The sequence below is a fragment of the Lissotriton vulgaris genome, chromosome 7 (assembly GCF_964263255.1).
Source record: "Lissotriton vulgaris chromosome 7, aLisVul1.2, whole genome shotgun sequence".
NCBI lineage: Eukaryota > Metazoa > Chordata > Amphibia > Caudata > Salamandridae > Lissotriton > Lissotriton vulgaris.
The window spans coordinates 1744227907-1744250136 of NC_141695.1; the positions used below are offsets into that span (position 1 = coordinate 1744227907).

General features: G+C 47.4%; 1 protein-coding gene across 7 annotated transcripts in view; it reads left to right on the forward strand.

Moving 5' to 3' along the window:
* Positions 1 to 22230, forward strand: part of ARHGEF1 (Rho guanine nucleotide exchange factor 1) — a 520185-nt gene that overhangs the window by 469169 nt on the left and 28786 nt on the right. For all 7 annotated transcript variants that reach the window (XM_086933027.1, XM_086933031.1, XM_086933029.1 and 4 more), the window contains 4 exons: positions 1946 to 2033; positions 2463 to 2582; positions 3216 to 3283; positions 6635 to 6823. In XM_086933027.1, the coding sequence (XP_086789153.1) occupies positions 1946 to 2033; positions 2463 to 2582; positions 3216 to 3283; positions 6635 to 6823 (465 nt within the window). The remainder of the gene's footprint in view (positions 1 to 1945; positions 2034 to 2462; positions 2583 to 3215; positions 3284 to 6634; positions 6824 to 22230) is intronic.

Consider the following 22230-nt stretch of genomic DNA (forward strand, 5'->3'; position numbering starts at 1 on the left):
ACATTTTGAAAAGCTTTCTATAACAGATAATTAGCATAAATGACTCGAGGAAGAGTGTTCCAGTCTTTGACAACTATGTAGAATGATAGTTTCCAGAGTTGGACTTTAAGGCATGTCAAAAGATAGGCTGCAACCAAGCACTCTGCATGACCGTAGAAAACAATTCTGTCTGTCAGGGCCATGTCGAAGAATAATTTAATAACATGCACAAATGATGGCATATTTGATCACTGGTAGCCAATGAGCTACCTTCGAAGCTTCCTTTTTAAGATGGCTTGGATGCTTGCGTTTTGAGGGCCCTGAAGGATGTCTTTTTTTGGGGATGCTCAGAAGCTTGCCTTTGTGAGGGGCCTTGGAGACTTGCCTTCTTGAAGATCACAAAAGTTTTCCTTCTCGGCAGCTTGCCTTGTTTGGACGCCTTAGCAGCTTGCCTAGTTTGGCCTTCTTGGTGGCTTGCCTTGTTTGGCCTTCTTGGCGGCTTGCCTTGTTTGGCCTTCTTGGCGGCTTGCCTTGTTTGGCCTTCTTGGCGGCTTGCCTTGTTTGGCCTTCTTGGCGGCTTGCCTTGTTTGGCCTTCTTGGCGGCTTGCCTTGTTTGGCCTTCTTGGCGGCTTGCCTTGTTTGGCCTTCTTGGTGGCTTGCCTTGTTTGGCCTTCTTGGTTGCTTGCCTTGTTTGGCCTTCTTGGCGGCTTGCCTTGTTTGGCCTTCTTGGCGGCTTGCCTTGTTTGGCCTTCTTGGCGGCTTGCCTTGTTTGGTCTTCTTGGCGGCTTGCTTTGTTTGGTCTTTTGGGCGGCTTGCCTTGTTTGGCCTTCTTGGCGGCTTGCCTTGTTTGGCCTTCTTGGCGGCTTGCCTTGTTTGGCCTTCTTGGCGGCTTGCCTTGTTTGGCTTTCTTGGCGGCTTGCCTTGTTTGGCCTTGTTTGGCCTTCTTGGCGGCTTGCCTTGTTTGACATTTTTGGCAGCTTGCCTTGTTTGACATTTTTGGCAGCTTGCCTTGTTTGGCCTTCTTGGCAGCTTGCCTTGTTTGGCCTTCTTGGCAGCTTGCCTTGTTTGGCCTTCTTGGCAGCTTGCCTTGTTTGGCCTTCTTGGCGGCTTGACTTGTTTGGCCTTCTTGGCGGCTTGACTTGTTTGGCCTTCTTGGCGGCTTGCATTGTTTGGTCGCTTTGGAGGCTTGCGTTTGGCCGCTTTGGCGGCTTTCCTTGTTGAGATGCCTTGGCGTCTTTCTTTGTTGAGACGCCTTGGCTGCTTTCCTTGTTGAGACGCCTTGGCTGGCTTGCTTTGTTGAGACGCCTTGGTGGCTTGCTTTGTTCAGATGCCCTGGTGGCTTGCCTCGTTTGTACACTAAGGCGGCTGGTCTTGTTTGGTTGGTTTAGTGGCTTTCCTTGTTCAGGGTCCTTGTGGGCATCCCTTTTTCAGACTACCTTTGTATGCCCTGCTGGATTGGTTTCTTCATACACCTTGCCTTTTTGGATTCCTTTATAGCTTCCCTTCTTTAGATGGCTTTTGTAGCTTCCCCTATTCAGGTGCAGTTCTGTAGACTGTCGTCATTGAAAGCTTAGTAATTTGCATTCTTCAGATGTTTTTAAGGCTTGCCTTTTTAAATTCCTTTATGACATGCTCAGTTAGTAGCTTGCATTCTTTGAATTACTTTGTAGGTTGCCTTCTTTGAACACTTTCGAAGCTTGAGCTCTGAAGGCACCTCATAAGATCACCTATTCACAGTTTTGCCATCTCAGGGATTTGTTGGCTCCCATGCTATAGAACTGGCTTGCTCCTGTAACTGATATGTTAATTGCTATAGAATTCACTTGCAATGGCTCTGACCTATAGAAACGCGTACAATTATTGGCTCTTTAATGAGCCTCTCTTGTCTGATTGAAGGAAATGCTTATTAACTTCACCTGATTTACACACAATGAAATCATAGGTCACTTTTCATTTTGTCTTTCAGATCATAAAGCCTTTTATGTTATCTTCAGCTGGGATAAAGGAGCCCAGATCTACGAACTGGTGGCAAACTCTGTTTCTGAACGGAAAATGTAAGCATGCATGCAAATGAAAACTTAAAATCGCTCACAACATACCGAACGCTTCCTATAGTGAACTCGTTTTGAAACTCAGACAGCCAAGGCAGTCCCTTTTAATCCTGACTTTCATCAGTGTGGCTTTGTTTGTACCGCGTTTCACAGACCGCTCTGTCAGTGGATCTCAGTCCTGACCTGCAGCAGCCCCTCATCTTGGGACTGAATTACAGTTTAGTGAATAGACTTCATTCTTGCTCTTGATGACTTTATATATTCAAGATTGGAATTGCATGACTGCCTTGCGGGTGATCTTCAACTTTTTGCTTGTCTCTTGTGCATTAAACCATGGGCCCTCTCATTATTGACTGGCATGCTGGCGTTCTCTTCTGAATGTCTTATTATTGCTCCATTCACTATGTTATCTTTTGTCTCTTTATTTCACAGCTGGTGTTCCCTCATCAGAGATGTGGTGCAATCTATCAAACCTCCGCCTCAGCAGACTTTGGGCCATCCAAGGCTGCATTCGACAAACCGCGGAGGATTGACGCCCACCAGCCCCGGATTGTAAGCATGTTGTTTTCTATATAGTCCCTTCTGCTGAACAGACCATCTGGAGACCCTGAGCTGCCCCTCCAAACACCCTAGCAGTCTATACCACTATGGAAGAGGTGAAAACTCGAAAGCCGCAACCAAGTGAAACAAAATAGTGGTTGCCCTGCCATGAAACATGGGATGCACTTCGAACCCTCTTCACCCTTTGTTTTAAAAGTCTGAACAAATTGTAAAGTTAGCATTTGCATACATATGAAAGTGTTTTTTTCGTTTTTTTAAATGTTGCCCTCCAACTTCAGGTAGGTGGTGGTGTTCAAAGTAAAAACATGTACACTTTGAAGCAGATAATTCTGTGAAAGATGCTTTCAAACAATGTTTTGCCCGAATTTATCACCTCATGATGAGGTTTTGCATATGTGACAAAGTTTGTCAAGTTTAAAATATTATCGCATTCACAAAGATCATTGGATCAATTACGTCTTACACCTCAAATTTGTTGAAAGTTGTTGCCTTTTTCATCATTCGACTCCCATCTTAAGCTTGCCTTTCAGGACTGGCAGCCATCTCCTCCCAACATTCTCTGTCTGCTCTTCATCGCTCTTGCTAGTTTTGTTCAGTAACATCTGTTTCAACTTCTTTCTCAAGGTTTCGTGAGATAAGTCTGAGCAGCGCTGAGTATGGCAGTTCTCTGAAAGAGACACTTCATATAGATGGTAAGAAAAGAAACAATTGTGCTTAAAGTCCAAGGGGTCTGCTGTTTGTTTGTATGAGGGTAGAATGGGGCCTACATGTGCAGTTATGTCATTAAAGTAACTTCAGATGCTCCAGTGCAGCTCTCTGGCACATGGCAGAACCTGAAGTCCATATAGAGCCACCTCAGATCAGTTTTGACACCGCAGAACATTCCTCCTCACACCTTAGGAGCCCCGCTCCATGAAACCGGTAGAACAATACGCTCAGCATAGGGTACAACTGCAAGACTATCACTTAGACCAACTCTATGATACAGAATTCACTCACTGGACGTGTGCTGCAGTACATATTAGTGTCTCTGTTCTGCCCAGTGGCACAGAGCAGAATGAGGCCTGCCCCAGCACATGACCTTCATTCCATATACACTCTTTCTTACTGGCTTTGTGTCCCTTAATGCAGTAGAATAAAAAAGTACAGGGGCTTCCCAAATACCCAAGCAGGATCTTAGTAAATCTGTATGTTATATTCCCTTGGAAAATAAATTCAGTAAGGTGCATGCATCCATTGCCTTTGAAAGTCGGTCATAGTGTCAGGTGTAGTGAATCCAGACGCAGGCCACTAAACATAATCAATAGTATTTATTATTAATTGCATCTCACCATAATACAGGAAAGTTAAATGTAAAATTGTGTGGTGCTCTGAGAAAAAGTGGTTCACATGCAATTACAAATTAATCACCAAAAGTGGGAATACAGTTATGGCCCATAGGGTGAACATAGACTGGTCATGTAGAATGATGGGGCACAGCACTAAACATGTACATTATTTAAATGTAATCACTGGTGCAAAAAAAAAAAAAATTCACAGCTTCTAATGGAGCCAAAGATTCTTCACCTTCAGTATATTCTCAGGCTCCAGATCCTGAGATATTTTTCAGCAGTGCTTACCCTGCACTGCTAGGTGGCACTGTAGAGCTCTGAGATAACTTCAGACCATCCCATAAACGATGGAACAGAGCTACATACAAGCGGAACGCCTGCGTGCAGACATTAGTCCCTCCCTGTCACTGCCTTTTAATGCAGATATGAAGTTCCGCTCCCAACATAGTCGGTTTTCCAATGACTCCAAAATTCTCCAGACAGTGTGACTGGAAAGATGTCTCCCCGAAAACAACAGAATTCAAGCCTTCCTGTGACTGCCGCTAGACATGTTGGACACAGCCCTCACAAAGTATGCCTTTTCTGCTTTGGGTCTTATCACGCCTCAAAGCCGTGCAATAAGTGCACATTCATACATCCAACGGAACGGAGAGAGTAGGAGGTGAAATTTTACATTTCTGAACATTTGAACAGGTGGTTTTCGAAACAGGGATCCCACTTCTCTTCCAAGTCACATGCTGATGCTCAATCACTAGGGTTGGACTAGCTCAAAACCTTCTGGTAAACTGAAATAAAAAATGCACCATAAGTACAAGTACTCCGTGGTGAAGCCTTGTCCATCACACATGACTGGTGTGCCTGGCATGATAAAAGTGTATGTCTCCTCATCTCACCTCTCGAAGTCTGGCGAGACGTTGCAAAGGCAACACTCTTGAATACTGCTTCTTCTGACTCTGAGCTGGTCCTGCATTGGTGTTGCCCGCGACCTGCCAGTGTGGGGCAGGGTACGATATGGTCATAGCTTGTATTGCTGTAGATGCGCATACTCCGCAATCTCCCAACATCTAATGTTGGGCTTGGACGTTTGAACGTTTTTTCTTCAAAGAAAGGCATTCGTTTCAAGGGATGAACTGTGACTCCATATTTTGTGGGCAGAGCCTATGGGCACAGAATTTATGTCAGATTGTTTTTCCACCATCTGGTTCAGACGTGTATCAATGACTCTGAAACTCAACAGGTTCCCTGCATTTCTTTCAGACCCACACAGTGAATCTTTGATACTTTAGAGTTGGAAAACCTCTGATGTTCCTGTTTACTCTTACGTCACTCTCGTCATTGATCCTTATTGGAGAATGCAGAGCCCCACAGAGTAATGGAATGGACGCTGTTCCAGGACTGCCCCCGGTGCCACATAAAGTACCCATAGACGGATCTGCACAAAACTGTTACCAAAAGGAGACATTGGCGCACCAAAAGATGCACCAGAAGTCCGCAGCTGACACACCTGACATCTTTGATGAACTGGACCCCTTCGGCACCAAGGAAGGTGAGGAGGCTGCCAGTGCCTCCAACCATGAGGAAGAAGAGGTGGCTCCACAGACCCTCAGAACAAGTGGTTACCAAATGAAGACCTCTGCCATGGTTGTTAGCAGAGTTGGCTCTGACACCCCTCTAAGCTTCTCAGGAGACCCTATGATGAAGCCGAGCACCGCTCCCAAGGGTGTCTGTCATTGAGCTCATGCATAAATCACCATGATCTCCATGTTGTCTGTCACAATCAAGTGTAGTCATCACTGAGCAAAGTGATCTGAAGAAGGACATGTCTAAGAGCCACCGACCAGCCTCAATTCCATTTGAAGTCGAAGGTCCCATCAATGCCTAAGCCTCTGTTGACTCCGAAGCCATCGTCGATGCAGAGAATGTCCCAAACGACTGGCTCAGAGCCCATTCTCCAGAGGCTACAGAAGCAGTTTGATACGAGGCAGAAGTGCCTCTTTAGCCATTTCCATACCAAGAATTGATTTTAAGCTAAGTTTGACATCTTTTAGGGGGTCAGAGCACAAACACTGGGCATTGGATAGCAGTGTCCCAGTTTTCGAGTTCAAGATCTACAGCAGGCAAGTCGCCAAAAAAATAAGAAATGGGGGCTGTCCACCCAAAAAGCTGTCACTTTTCTTGAAAAGTCAACAAGAAAAAGCATTAATGTAGTTAAGTAACTTGTTCTTTTTGACCCTATTGAATTGTGCTGATCGTCCGCAGGACGGAATTAATTGAACAGTCCCAAATTAAGGGTAATACAGGGAATAATGGTTTCCCTAAAGTAATTGTGAATACCAAGGGTGATAAGTGCAGGTCCAGCCAGTGGATGACCTGCCTATGTTTATCTGATTGACCACGTGGCCGTATTCACACATCTGAGTCGCCCTTTCACAGAACACTTCTAGCACTTTTTACATTTGTTTTGTGAGTTATATTGAGACTCAATAATAAATGCTGTGTCTGAATAGGTGTCTGCTTGTTTTTACTGTATAATCAATTGTCATTGCACCTTGATTGACTTTCAAAGTCTTTATGGATACTTGTCACTCAGAAAATGTAATAGTACTCTCACCTGGGGATAGTGCAGCATCCATCCCTCGATAGGTTTGTTTCCTGACCTTTATCCTCCTGCTCTGGTTATTTATAACTCTGACCTCTTTCTGACTGACGCAGAGAAAGAGAAGGACACTGTGCTGGACAATAATCCTTTCGAAGACAGCCTTTCAAGCTCTGAAGACAAAGACAAAGCTGACAATTTCCACACCTTGGAGAGCTTTCTCATGGCCAACGACATTGATATCTTCAAGTTAAGCCATTCGGCAACCGCTGGGATTCCTCACGCCAGTGAGGCCCTGGAGGAAGGTGAGCATTTAAACAGCGGAAGGGAGGGTGGGGGGGGATCAGAATGAAGGTGAGCATCCTTGGAGGGCATGATGGTGGGGGCTTTGGGGAATGTGAGCATCTTGGGCTCTAAAGTGGGCCCTAAAGGAATGTCTGCATCCCATGGGCTCAGTGACCTTTTTAATGATCAGGGGCGTGGTCAAATAGTAAGCATCCCCAGATGCCTGGGATGAAGAACAACAAGCGGAGGGGGAAGGGAGCCTCCAGGAATGTAAGCTTTCTGGATTCAGGGGGCCTAAAGGATGGTTAGTTTGACCTGGGGGAGGTGAGCATCATGTGGGGTAGGTGAGCTTCACAAGGGCAGAGTCCTCGGGCAGAAGGTTAGCCGCTGAGGGATGGGGCCATGGAAGAAGATGAGCATATCTAGGGGCAGCAGCACATGAGAAATATAAGCATTCCAAGGGAAGGTGAGCATCTCAAGAGGCAGGAACCCTGAAGGAAATAGAGCATCTGAGAGAAGGGGCTGTGACGAAGATAAGCATTACTAAGGCAAGGAATCGGGATGAAGTTAGGCATGTTGAGGACCAGAAGCCCTTGGGGAAGGTCAGTGTCCTGAGGACTGTGAAGGAGGATAATATCTAGAAGGGTACGGCCTTGGGGGAAGGTGATCATCTTGAGGATGCGGCCATTCGAGTAGGTGAGTGTAAGAAAGTGGCTCTGTATATACTGGACCAAAGTAAGGTACAGTGTGCACAGAGTCCACAGAGGTTTGGCAGAGGCTAAAGTTAAATAGAACCTTACTCTCTGAAGTGGTAGATTGGTTGAGCAGTAAGGCAGTACCAGAGGACAGTGTAAAGCATTTGTTGTACTTAGTCAGCAAACGGTCTCACACACTCAAGAACTGAACTCTAGGCCAATTGTTTTGTATATAAAAATATATAGTTGTTTATTTTAGAACCACAAGTAGGTATCCTAAATACTTTCTCAGAATGAGATGTTGCAATTAAATACTTTCAAATAACAATAGACTTTTAAATGCAATAGGTACAGTTGTTGCAATAGGCAACACAAGTTAAACACAATATAACTTTGAGCTCAACGGGAAGTTTGAAGTAGATGCAATAAAATCACTTTACAAATGTTTTTCTTTCTCAGGGCTGGATCCTAGATTCAGCCCTGGTGCATTTCCTGTAAACAGTTGAAAGAAATCGTTTTTGTTACACGGGTGATTTTTAAGAAATATTTGTAAGTTTAGAAAATCGACACAAAAGAAATTCTGGTAAAAACCAGGCAATGTATTCCTACGGAGGAAAATTGGGTTAACAGTAAATCACAGTTATAATTACTTTTGAAGGTCAGTGCTGGGCTCAAAGATCCAGCACTGGGATCTCTCCTGATAACAGTTGAGTAATTTCTTTTTTGCTGTTCGAACGATTTTTAAGGAATATTTGAAAGTTGCAAAACTCAACACTTAGAAGAAATTCTCAGTGAACCCCACCCAGTGTTCCCCTATGGAGAAAATCAAGTTATCGGTCTTTGGGTAAGTACTCGACTGGTAGAGTTAAGGCTCGGGGGTAGACTCAGTGATCTCCCAGGTTCAGGTAGGTACAGTCGTTACACCCTCAGCGGCACAGGGGCAGCCGGGTGCAGAGCAAGTAGACCCAATGTTATCCTATGGAGGATAGGGGACCTTTGGTTGGTGGCTGCTAGCAGGCAGACCACACGGCTGTGGGAGCTGAGCTCCTGGTCACTTACACAGGGCAAGTGGGGAAGTAGAGTAGTATAGATGCTGCACTCCCAGTGGCACTCGGGCAGCTGGCTGCAGGGTGCTTTTGGGCCTTTGGGCGCCCAATGTTATTCAATGGAAAAGCTGGAAGTTGAACAAATGCTGCAGGCTCGGGATGGAGATTCTTCAGGTGCGACCACCACTTCGAGAGGCAAGTTGGGATCTTGGAGGATAGGTAGACACCCAGGAGTTGGGCACAGTGGGCCGTGTGGCTCCGGGTGCAGGGGTGTCTTTTGTCGTCGGGAAATCTGACCCTCTGCTGGTCGCGGTTGGAGGGGTCCCTTGTTGTGAGGCTGCAGGCGGCGTCAGGATCATGTACTTACGTGCTGGATTCTTGGTCACAGTCGCCGGGGGGGACGTCCTCGTGGTCTTTGTCCACTCAGGCACGGGCTGGGCTCGGTGGGTGCAGAGTGTGCTGGATTCGCGTTTCCTGGCTGACAACAGGGGTTGTTGCTGTTTGAGCAGAAACACTGCTCATGGGAGTCCCAGTCTTCTTGTTTCAGAATCGGGATCTGAGGAAGGAAGGTTCAGGGTGCCCCTAAATGCTAAATTTAGGGGTGTTACAGGTAGGGCTAGGGCAGGGACCAATGGGTCCCTTTCCTGGGGGGGAGTACACTCCCTATCCTGCTACTCTCCTGTGGAAGGGGGCAGGAGCCTGTCTCTGATTGGGTAGGGTTCCCCATCCTCAAGATGGCGGGAGCCTGGAGTTGTGCTTCACCTCGCCTCTCCCACCTGAGGGGTGAGGTTGGCAGAGGCTGGCACACCCCCTTTCCTCACTTAGGGTTTCCTGCCTGTCTTCCCGCCAGAGTGGCGATCAGGACCGGTTGGGGCCAGTTGCTGAGTATCACAAATGGCCTGGAGAAGCTCACAAACGCTGCATGCCTTTGAAGCTTCCCCTGCGCATACTGGGGGAGGAGGCTTGGCACCTCGTCCCAGGATGTGCATTGTTTCAGGCCCCCGAGAGCGGCAAGCTCTCGACCCAGGGGTGTAGAAACATGATGGTTGTGGTAGCCACGCAGTCAGGAAACTGAGAGTTGGTTAGGTTTCAGGGGGCATCTCTTAGATGCCCTCTGTCGTGCATTTGGCATTGAATCCTACACTGGCATCAGTGCGGCTTTAATGTGCTGAGAAGTTTGATACCAAACTTCTCAGTCTTCAGTGTAACCATTATGGTGCTGTGGTGTTCGTAATGACAACCTCCCAGCACCATATACTCTTGGAATTGGAATTGGAATTGGAAACGGTATTTATAAAGCGTGACTGTCGCTTCGGAAGAAGCATCCTGGCGCTAACTGGAAGGTGGGCGGAAGGGAGAGAATTAGTCAGGATTAGATGGTGTCCCGCACATACTCGTCCGATAAGCTGAAGATCCATGTTTTCAGTTGTTTCCTGAATAGGCATTCCTTTGTCAGGGATCTCAGATGCTGGGGCATGGCGTTCCATGCTTTGGAGGATAGGTGGGTAAGGGTTTTACCCCCTTTGGTTTTTAGGTTGAACTTAGCTAGTGTTAGAAGGTTGTGGTTGGAGGATCTCAGGGTCCTGTGTGGGTTGTAGTGGGGATAGCGTTTGACTAGGTACTTGGGACCAATATGGTTGAATGCCCGGAAAGCCACGGTTAGGATCTTGAATAGGATCCTTTTGTGCAAGGGCAACCAGTGGAGGGTTCTCAGGGCTGAAGATCTTCTGGGGAGTTTAAGCACCAGCCTAGCAGCCGAATGCTGGACACTCTGAAGTTTTTTGAGTGTGGTTTTTTTCACACCTGCTAGGAGGCCGTTGCAGTAATCTATGCGCGATAGGATTAGTGCCACGGTAACCGTCTTTCTGGCTTCAATTGGTAGGAAATCACATTTTTTTTTGAGGGATTTAATGATTCCGAAGCAGCTTCCTGCAACTGTCCTGACATGCTGGTCAAAGGACAGGTCAGTGTCGAAGGTGACTCCAAGGTTTCTTGCAGTAGCGACGGTCTGTGGGGGGGCTGTGGAGTCCTCTGGCCACCAGAGATGGGGACAGAAGTTGACGTTTTTCCCTATGGGGAGGATTTCTGTCTTCCCAGTGTTACACTTGAGGTGGTTGGTTTCCATCCACAGGAAGACATCCTTCAGGCAGTTTGTTAAGTTTTGTTCGGCAGTTGTGGAGTTCTCTTCGAGCGGGACTATGAGTTTGGTATCGTCGGCATAGGATGTAACAGTGATACCGTAGGATTCTATCAGAGAGATAAGGGGTATGGGGTAGACGTTAAAGAGCAGAGGGCTTAAAATAGAGCCCTGTGGGACTCCTGATCGAATCTTTTTCTCTGCAGAGCTGAAAGGTCCTAGTTTGACGGATTGTGATCTTTCGGAAAGGAAGGATATTATCCAATCCAATGCCAGGTCAGAGATGCCAATCTCCCTAAGTCTGTCTAGAAGTATTAGGTGGGAGATTGTGTCGAACGCTGCCGTTTGGTCCAACAAAATCAATACGGCGTTTTTCCTTTGGTCTTGGAGAATTTTTATGGAGTCAGTCAACTCAATCAAGGCTGTTTCTGTTGCGTGCTGAGGACGGAATCCTGATTGTTGGGGGTAGAGGATATTGTTTGTTTCCAGGTGGGTTTGAGTTCCCTGTAGACTATTTGTTCTGTGATTTTACCCAAGACTGGGAGGAGGGAGATGGGGCGGAGGTTGGTCAGGTCCGAAGGGGGTTTGTTTGGTTTTTTCGTCAGAGGTTTAACAGTGCCATGTTTCCATGCACTAGGGACAGTTCCAGTACTGAGGGAAGTGTTTATTATTTCATTGATGATGGGATTGACAGTGTCAATCAGTTGATGTAGGATACTAGGAGGACAGGAATCGGTGGGGGCGCCTGATTTGCATGCTAAGATGACTTCCTTGGATTGGTCTAGGGTGACCTGTGAGAAGGCCTTTAGGTGAGCCGGGGTATTGTCTTCAGGTTCCTGTCTGGCATGGGACTGGGGCGTTGGTAGGGAGGGAAGTCCTTCTGGATAAGGTTGATTTTCTCTTCAAAGAAATCTGCTATTTTGTCGCAGAGATCTTGAGAGGGGGGTATTTCAGACTGTAAGGCTGAGGGATGGGTGAAGGATTTAACTATTGCAAACAGAGTTTTTTGCTTTTGTTTGGCGTCATTAATGGTTCTGGTGTAGAAGTCTTTTTTGGCGTTTTTTATAGTCGAGTGATAGCTTTTCCTTAGTTGGACGTAGGAGTTTCTGTCCATGCGATCATATGTTTTTCGCCATTTACGTTCTCCTTTTTTGCAAAGCAGGTGAGCCTTGGCTACTTCTGGTGTAAACCAAGGGGCGTTCGTTTTAGTTTTAGTTTTTGTACCATTTCTCCTGGTGCGTTTGGGTGGGGCACGGATTTTAATTTCGTGGGATATCCAGTTGTGGAAGGATTGGGAGTCTTGTTCCACATCTCCCGACATGTTGGGGATTTGGGTCTCAAAGGTGGGATTGAGTTTGAAGGCTTCTTCTACCTTTTTCCAGTTGACCTGGTTCTCTGGAGAAAAGCAAGGTTTAATTGTGTTTATATGCTGTGGGGTTCTGATGAGGAATGGGATCAGATTGTGGTCAGTCCAGATTTGTGGGACTGGGGAGTGGGTTTCTAGAGAGGGGAGATTGGTACAGATCCCAGCTAGGGTGTGTCCCGCTCGGTGGGTGGGTTCCTTAACCTTTTGTTGGAGGTTGAAAATCTCCAATGTTTGGTGGAAGTTAAGTGTCTGCGCATCCTCTGTGGAATCGAGGTGCAGGTTGAGATCACCCAGCAGGGTGGCATGCGGGTATCTGATTAGGAGTTGTCCGAGGGTGTCACTGAGGGAATCTAGAAATTTGGTGGCAGTGCCTGGTGGACGATAAATAAGTCCTCATGAAAATGAGGTGGACTCATTGAGTTTGATGGAGAATCCAAGGGATTCGGCGCCTTTTAGTGAGTCAAGAGTGAAGGTGTGGCATTTGAAGGAGTTTCGTAGTAGAAGGGCTACACCTCCTCCTCGCCCCTTTGGTCTGTCTTGCCTGTATATGGAATATCCTTGTGGGAGAGCGGTGGCTAGATCGGGGTTACTGTTGTTCGTAAGCCAGGTCTCTGTTATAAGAAGACAGTCGATGTTTGATTCCTGGATGAGGTCTGTTATGTCTTGGCTGTGGCAGGTCATGGATCTTGCGTTGATCAGCCCTCCGATAAAGGGTGGGTTTACTTCCCTGAGGTTAACCTGGGGGGCTGAGGTCTTGACCGGGGAGGAGGTCCATCTGCAGTGCCTGCAGCTAAAAGGCCCCTTGATGGTGTTAATATCGACTTTACAGGTACAGGGTGCACCGCTGCGTAACTTTTTTAGCGAATTAGCTTGGTAACATATGGTGGGGAGACCGGGGGCAGAGTCTCCTGCGCCTGTCGTGGTCTTGGCGCGGACGGGCGCAGACGGGCTTGCCTTAGGCGCGCCTTCGGCGCGCAAACGGCGCGTCCGCTGCGCTTGCGCTGGTGGCACATTTGAGGAGAGGGGTTGTGGGTGTGTCCTGCCAGGGGGCGTGGCCTCGTGTCACGAGTGTTTGGCGTTCGTGATGAGACTGAAACACCTGACAGTGCTAGGTCCGCTGTAGGTGAAGTGCTAGCCTGGCTTCAGAATCAAGTGCAAGTTTTAAAAATATGCAAACAATCAAAGCAATAGTTTTAAAAATACGAGCAGCTATCCTCCGGCTTCCGCCTCAGAGGGTGTAAGATTCCAGTAAGACGCGCTATTGGTCGGCGCTGTCTTATAGGCGGGGGTTGTGGGCGTGTCCTGCCAGGGGGCGTGGCCTCGTGTCACGAGTGTTTGGCGTCACTGCACTTACAGTGCCCAGGAATGGCCCTGGGTACTGTAGGGGCACAGGGCTGATGCACCTGTGCCCACACCACTAGCGTAGTGCACCCAGCTAGAAGGGTGGCTGATGTATGCCAGGGTAGTGGGCTCTGTTGGCATGGCACACAGGAATGTTTGCCATGTCGACTCTTTGTTTTAGTTCTGCACCAAGACACTCAGCCTGCAAAAGCAGTGTGTGGGTGTCGGGGTACAGAGCCTCAGTGGCACAATAAGTGCCACCATTTACCAGGGGCTGCCATGTGGCCAGAGATGCCAATTGGGTTTAGGCTTCAATGCAGTTTTAGGGAAGGAACACAGGCCCTGGGCACCTGATTGGCAGGAACCCAGGGCACAGTCAAAGTACATCAGCAATTCAGCAAAAAGTGGGGGCATACCATGCAAGAAAGATGGCATTTTCTCACAGTGAGCATCACAAGAGGCTGGTACCAGTGTGGAAGATGAGCATCAGCACAGAAGGAAAATAGCGTTTCAAGCGTAGGGGGGCCTGGAGGAATTTGGCCATATCGGGGTCATGAGGCCTGGAGGAAGATCCCTTGGGGTATGGGACCTGCTTGAGGAGTCCATGAGCATCACAAGGTACAGGGGCCTGGGAGAAAGTTGAGCATTCTTGGTGGTAGGTACAAGGAAATGGAGGAAGATGAGCTCTCGAGGACAAAGGTGCGCATCTGAGAGCAGGGACTGTTGAGTAATATAAGCATCACAAGGACAAGGGCTCGGGAAGAAGTTGAGCATCTCAAGGGGCAGGAGCTAGGTAAGTTCCCCAGGGGCCGGGCAAATGACATCTAGAGGGGCAATATCCCTAAGGGGAAATTGATCATCTCGGGGTTGAGGTCCCTTGGAAGATGGTGAGCATTCTGATGGGCATAGACATGGGCCATTGAAGAGGATGATAATCCTGCGTCTTTTATTATTTATTTATTTGGACATTTTTAAAGCGCCTGGTGACGCCAGAAGGCGTGTCCCCGCGCTATGATAAGTGAGCAATTGCCATCCCCCCTCCCCCAGGAACTACCTGCTAAAAAGGAAAGTTTTTAATTTTTTCCTAAACAGGGCCTCTGATGGCTCAAGACGCAAGTCTGGGGGCAAGACATTCCAGCACTTGGGAGCAAGGTATCTGAAAGATTTCCCCCCCATCCGCGCCTTCCTAACTCTGGGCACCACAAGTAGTCCCGTCTGAGAGGACCGTAAATTGCGGGTGGGCTCATAGTGGGACACCAAACTCTGAAGTGGCACAGGGGCTTTGCCGCTCAGAATGCGATGGCACGTTGAGAGGGCCTTAAACTCAACTCTCTTCTCCATCGGAAGCCAATGGAGAGCTTGGAGAGCGGGTTTAGAGGGAGACCTTCTCGGGAGTCTTAGCACGAGCCGTGCTGCGGCATTTTGGAGCACCTGAAGGCGCCCCATGACCTTGCCTGAAGCCCCCAAATAAAGCAGGTTACCATAGTCTAGGCGCGAGGTGACCAGGGCGTGCACCAGCGTCCTACGAGCCGAGATGGGAAGCAGATCAAGAACCTTCCTCAAAGTTCTCAAGACACCGAAACACACCCCTGTCACCCGGCCAACCTGCGGGCCAAAGGCGAGGTCCTTATCAAGCCACATGCCAAGATTCTTGGCCTCCAGGCTGGGAGTGGGGGCTTCACCTAGGCAGGGTGGCCACCACGCAGGCGACCACGCAGAAGGCCCGCTCCCCACCACGATCACCTCGGTCTTGCTGCTGTTCAGTTTTAAACAGTGTGCGGACATCCAGGCTGCAAGATCTTGCATGCAGTTCCTGAAGATGTCCGCCGCAAGGCCGGGGGAACGAGACAGGGAGACGACCAACTGCGTGTCGTCGGCGTAGGACACCAGGTGGAGACCGTGGCCCTCCGCGATGGCTGCTAACGGGGAGACGTAGATATTGAATAAAGTCGGGCTCAGGGACGAACCCTGAGGTATGCCCTGGCCCAACTCGATCTCCCTCGAGTAGCATTCTCCCATCCTGACTTGGAAGCATCTATCAGACAGGAAGGACTTAATCCAACCAAGCGCAGCACATGTGACCCCTCCTTCACTCAGACACTGTAGCAAGGTGGTATGTGCTACAGTGTCGAATGCTGCACTTAAGTCGAGTAGGATCAGAGCCATAGTCTGGCCCTCATCCACACCCTGTCGGAGTGCCTCCACCGCCGCCAGAAGTGCAGATTCCGTTGAGTGACGGGGACGGAAGCCAAATTGTGAGTCGTGGAGTAGCGATGCCTCCTCCACGAACTGCATCAGTTGCGTGTTAGCAATTTTCTCCGCTATTTTGGCCATGTAGGGCAGAAGGGAAATGGGGCGGAGATTGTCGAATTTCTCGAAATTCACATTGGCCTTTTTTTGCAGGGGGAGTACAACTGCCCGCTTCCAAGCCCTGGGGACACTCTGGGACAGAAAAGAGGAATCGAGTAGATTGCGAACATAAGGTTCAAGCACCTGCAAGCTGCCCTTAAGCCGACTGGGGGTCGTCGGGTCTCTTGGAGAGCCAGATTTAATTGACCCGCAAATGCGGATTAGCTCTTCTGTGGGCGGGGTGAGGAAGGAGGTAAGCTTTCGTACTCCCGTCTTTTTGACACCCTTCCCCCATGTGGGAGCGTTTGTTGCCTGCCGAGGAAAGGAATTGTAAAGGTGAGTAACTTTGTTAGTGAAAAATTCTGCAACTCGATCACAACCCTCCACCGTGCAGAGTTTCGGGGGGCATGCCGCAGACTTGCCTATGGTGATGGACTTGTAGATTAAAAAGAGTTCTTTGGTGGACTGCTCAGCTCCTTCAATCCTAGTGCAGAAGTACGCCGATTTGCCCTTCCGTAGTAATTTATGGTAACTACGCCTGCGGTTAGTATACTCTGCTTTAGTGGAGATGGAATATGCTACTCTCCATTGCCTTTCAGCCCTTTTACACGCTGCTTTTGCCACCCGCATATCAGCATTAAACCAGAGAGCAGATCTCTTTGCTCGGCCCCCCAATTTGGCCGCACCAAGTGGAGCAACCAGATCCAAGGCCTCTGTAATGCGTTGGTCTAGGTTGGAGTTGATGTCTGCCACACCTATTCCGCCAGGATGACCTTTGGCCGTTAGAGCCAAATTGAATTAAGATATCTGAGGAAGCTGAGCATACCAAGAGGCAGAGGCCCTGGAAGAAAGTGAGCATCTGAGAGCAGGGGCTTGGAGGAGGATGGGCATCCTGGGAGAAGGGTCTTGAGGAATGTGAGCATACCAAGACACACAGGCCCTGTAAGGAAGTGAGCATCCGAGAGTAGGTGCTCGGGAGAAAGATGAGCATCCATAGGGTGTGGAAAAAGTAGAGCATCGCTAAGGGCAGGAGCCTAGGAGGAAGGTCAGTGTCCGGAGGGCTAGGGGCCCAGAAGGATTATACCATCCTGAGGGGCGAAGGATTTAGAGAAAGGTGATTATCCGGAGGGTGATGTCCCCGGAAGAAAGTAAGCATCCCAAAGGTTAGGTGAGCATCTTGATGAGCATGATGTAGGAAGCCGGCTCTGTATACGTGATTGCCACTAGGTGGTTATACTGAGTCCTGGAGTTCCCCAGTCGTGTCCAGGGCTCAATGTAAAACCCAAAGTGCTCTATTAGTGGTAGTGTGGGCTACCAGCCTTAGGCCTAATACAGAGGAGTGTAAGACATTTATTGAACAACAGTGATCAATAATGGACACATGACTCATGAAAGAGAGCCAAACAAATTTTAGAAAATTATACTTTGTACTTTATTTCAAGACCAAGATCTGCATAATAAGGTAAGCATATTTTTAAATAAAAATACTCTGGAGTCTTCTTACTGGAGCTGGTTGCGGTTGGGGGAAGCCTCTGGATTCACCCTACAGGCGCTGCCTTGGAGAACAGGAGAGGTCAATTAACGCTGGACACGAGGCCTGGATCGCTGGTGGAGACTTCACTGCACAGGTGAACCACTCAGACTTGGGTGTCGGGTGTAGAGAGGGCAGTGATCGCAGTTCCAGAAGGTTCCGGAGCCCTTGGAGTTGGTTTCATTGTCCAGGGGAAAATAAAGTATTTTCCATAGGCAGCCGTCTCCTCTCTGGGTTTTCAGACATTGCTAGCTGAAAGACAGGTCGCAGGTGTGCAGAAACTAGAGGCAAGCTGGTATGGCTGGGGCCAAGGCAGTCGCTGTTTTCAGTCTTGTCTGCAGGGCTGTCTTATTTCTTCTTGGGTCATTGCAGATCTGTTTTTTTGGAACTGGGAGAGCCACCTAAGTACTATATTTAAGGACGTTTTAGGGGAGTAGCAGGTCGGACCAACAAGCATCTTACCTGGAGTAACTCCAACCTCTATAATGCCACCCTCATATGGGAGGGGGCATAGACCTATCCCTGATTGAAGAGGTCTCCCCTTCTTCAAGACAACGGGACTGAAAGATGTGCTTCACTTCGCCTCCCCTACCTTAGGGGTAGAGTTGGCAAAGGTAGTGGGCACACCTCCTATTATCCTAACTCTTTCTGATGGTTTTCACAGCAAAAGTGGGGGTTGCCATCTGCTGCTAGCAACAGAGGCAGGGGGTCGCATTTCAGAGGTGGCAGCCATTTGAAGCTTCCCTCTTCGAGCACTGTGGTTGTCAGAGGGCACCTCTGAGGCGCCCTCAGAGTACATGTTTTAATAAATATCAAATGGGCATCAGTGTGGACTTATTACAAGGAACTGTTTGATACAAAACACTCCTGGGTTCAGTGAAGCCATTATGGTGCTGTGGAACTTGAGTTGTCAAGTTCCCAGCCCATGTACTCTCTATGGCTTCCCTGCCACTTTCAATATTAAGGAATAGACCCCAGTACTGTAGGGGCATATCTTCTCATGCAGAAATGCCCACTCCTGGGATAATGTGCTGGTACTGGTACTTAGGTACTAGTAAGGTCCGCTAGAGTGGTGCCTTACCTATATCTCAGGCAGTGCTAGCTGGCATGGCACGTGCAAATTCGATCTGGTCATTTTTTCCCCCTCACAGGGGCATACCAGCTGCAGGGGCAGTGGCATGGTCCTGGTGAGGGGACCCAGGGGACCCTTTTCAGCATTGTCCAGGCCCTAGGTACCCAGGGTACTACTTACCAGGGACTTACAGGGGGGGCAGAAGTACCAATTGTGAACATGTCTTTAGGGAAAGAACATTGGTACTGGGAGCCTAGACAGCAGGGACATAGTACTCTACAGCCAAAGTTGCATCCAAAGCCAGGCAAGAAGTGTGGGGGAGGGGTGCGGGGTCCTGCAACAAAACCCCATTCTCTCACACATGGGGCTGGTAGGAATGTGAGTGTCTGGAGTGTGGCGTTCCTAGAGGAAGGTGAGGATGCAATGGGTGTAGAGGCATATTCCTCTAGGAAGGTGAGCATCAGTATAGGAGAAATCCAAGTATTCCAAGGGGTTTGGCGTAAGGTGGGTGTCCCATGGGGTAGGTGAGCATTGCGAAGAGCATGGGCCCAGGAGGAACGTAAACATCTTGTGGGTAGGTGAGCATGGTGAGTGGTATGTGCCCTGGAGGTAGGTGATCATCTCGAGAATGAGGTCCTTGGCTGTAGGTGGGCGTTATAAGGGGCATGGGCCTAGGAGGAAGGTGATCATCTTGAGCATCTGGAGGAAGGTGGACATCTCGTGGGTAGGTGAGCATCGTCTGGGTCATGAGCCCTGGAGGGAGGACATGAGTAATGTAAGCATTCGAAGGGGAGGTGGTCTGGAGGAAGGGGAGCATTCTGAGGGCGAGGGGCCAGGAGGACGTGGAGCCTCCTGAAAATGGGAGCCCTAGAGAAAGAGGTGAGCATCCTACGTGATAATGTGTTGAAATGGAGGTGTGTCTGGAGCTCTGTACTTCTGCTTCTTAACCAGTGAGCGGATCAATTAGGAACCTTGTTCCCAACCTTTATTAATTTGACTAAAAACCGTTCCCCTATATTTTGTTAAAAACAACTTTTCCTGGACAGTTGATGCAGACCTTGAGGTGCCGCTGGCCGAACGGGAAGGAAGAGGATCCCCTATATTGAGAAGCCATGGTAGAGGAAGACAGAGAAAAAAGTCTTCTTGCCAAGCTGACTGCTACCTGAAAGAAAGTAAACCTGTTCTGCAGGCTTCCTAGGAGCCAATATATGGCATTAATTTAGGCAGTCATTTTAGACTTCTTGGAAGCAAAGATCTCTACTCCTTTCTACTCGGTCGCAACCAATGTAAAGATGTTTGTTTCAATATTCTTTTCCAAGTTCTTCTTTGAACGTTAGTTATGAAACAAAGTAATGACCTTGTTGTTTTTTTTATTTTTATTGTAATCCTGAGTGCTCTTCAGACATTGTTGACATGACAAGGCTTTTTGAGCTAGAGAACGTGAACGTGTTTCCCCCCCTTCTGGCGCCCAGGCCTGTGTCCTTTTCAAGGCGGTTTACAAATAACATACCTATCTAAAACAACTTGATATCCTGACTCAGATTATTAGAAATATCAGCAATGTTCATGGGAAACATCATTGTAAGGACAAACCAAAACTGAGAAAAAAGGTGAAAAATAAACAACAGAAACAATCAATATTTGTCATATGAAGTATCAAGTCATATTAACCGACATTATTTAACAATGTGCATTTACTGCAATAGTGTCAGATCCAATTATGACTGATCCCAAACGCCATGTCCCACAGCTCTAAGTTATAAAGCAGCAGTTTAGTACCAGTGCACATATGTATTGAAGGTTAAGGGTGAAGCTGTAGAAAATAAGTCATGCAATTGGAGTCATTTATTCTGAGAATGATCAGATGTAACACAGTTTACTAGTTGTTGTGCCTAATAAATTATTGCTGGCCATAGAGAGGTGTAAGAGTGAGAACTAATTAGAGGAGAGGAGGACGGTGGGGACCTCATAATTAATGGGGGGGGGGGATTTCAATGTATAACAAGACCCACAAATGTGGGTGGAAAGAACATGTGGGTCACTTGATCCTGTTAAAGATGTCTCGTGAAGCTTGGATATCATTCTGAGTTGCAAGGTGCCGAAATAAAGGTGGTTCCTACCAATACACCAGTCAATTATGCTGAGTCTTGAAAAAAGTCTTTGGGGAAACGGTCTGGAGAGAGAGGATCATCTATTTTGATAAGTGACAATAGAAAGTAATTAGCAGGGAAAGTGGTTCAAGAATGGTACCCGAGTAGCTGAGAAATTATTTCAGCAAGTCTGTGGCCAGAATGTTGCTGTTCTGAAAGTAAGCAAATACTGTCTCAGGACCAATGACCAGGTGGTCTAAAAGTGGGAGCAGTATTTAAAATATTTAGGCCTAAAGGGAAGCAGAAAAGGATGCCTATTCCTGAGCATTCCTACACATTTATCCAAATAAGTAACTATCGGACCTTGTTTCGGTAGAAGGACGCCCTTATATGAGCTCTTTATCTGCTTTATAACTTTGATTCCATCCTGGTTGATCTCAAGTGTGCCATGTCCCACAGTTTTGACAACATTGCAGTGAACGTACAACATGTATAAATAATGTTGGTATGTGATATGACATGTATTGATTTTTTCTGTTTATTCCCCCCCCCTTCTTTTTCTGTTCTGGTTCGTCCTTATCATGATGTTTCCCATGCAAGTTGCTATCTTTTTTTAGAAGTTCATTTACGATTTCAAATTATTTTGGTTATGTTATTTGTAAACAGCCTTGAGTAAGCTCCGCGCCTCCTCACCATAGGGGCTGAAACGCATATTGGCTGGTATTAGCTCACAAAGTCCTGTGTCATGTCAACAATGTCTGAGGAGCACAAGGATTACGATAGAAAGGATATTTAATATAAAAAGAAAATAACTTTGTTTCGCCCCTAATATACAAAGAATAACTTGAATATCATTTTGAAACCAAGATCTTTACATTGGTGTTGACTAACAGATACCCTTAATCACGGTTCTAAATTGTTCTGTGGGACTGCAGGGGTATAGTCCCTAGTATATCACTCATAGGTCTGTCCAGATGTCGTGCAGCCCAGGACTATGACCCCTACTCCTAGCAGTGATTATTCTATTTTAGTTGTAAAGTAAGGGCTTTACCAATCTGAGTTCACTCCTCGAAAGCAAACTTCTACAAAAAGGTTTGATGTAGGTACAAACTGATAGCGTATTACTAAAAATAAATATTTTTAAAGTGCTTAAGTGCTTTTTATCTTTAACTCTAAATTTATTTGCACATTGTACTTCAGTCTATCCTACACTGTGTGTAATACAATTTTAAAATAAGACTTTCCTATTCACAGCGGTTCCAGTTGCAAACAGGGCTCTCCTAGCACTATAAATACACATCATTGTTTCCCACTGCGACAACCAGGATTCAGTTTTGTGATAATCTGATTGCACCGATTACTGTCACTTGCATCCATTCAAGGTGTGTGTCTTGTATGTTGTATGTATCTCTCTGAAGGTGAAAGCCAACAAAATAGTTGGTGATATTTTCAATCTTTTTAGCCACGCCCACACACTCCACGACCCCGCCCCAGTGCACTTCGGATTTCCGTTCTCATACTTTGTTGATGCGCCTAGTACCTCTTGCCCTCTTTAGTCACCTGCCCTCAGTAGCTTCTTCTACTTTACAAATATTTTGTTAGCAGATTTCTGACACTACTGTTTGTGTATCATTTGTTACCCATTTATGTCTATGAATTGAAGACACCTAGCACATGTCTTAGTGCCGGGGTGACTTGTAGGAATATGTAGTTTGTTAGCAGATTTCTGACACTGCTGTTTCTGTATCAATTTGTTACCCATTTATGTCTGAACTGGGGTGGTGTGGAGAGCAAATACCG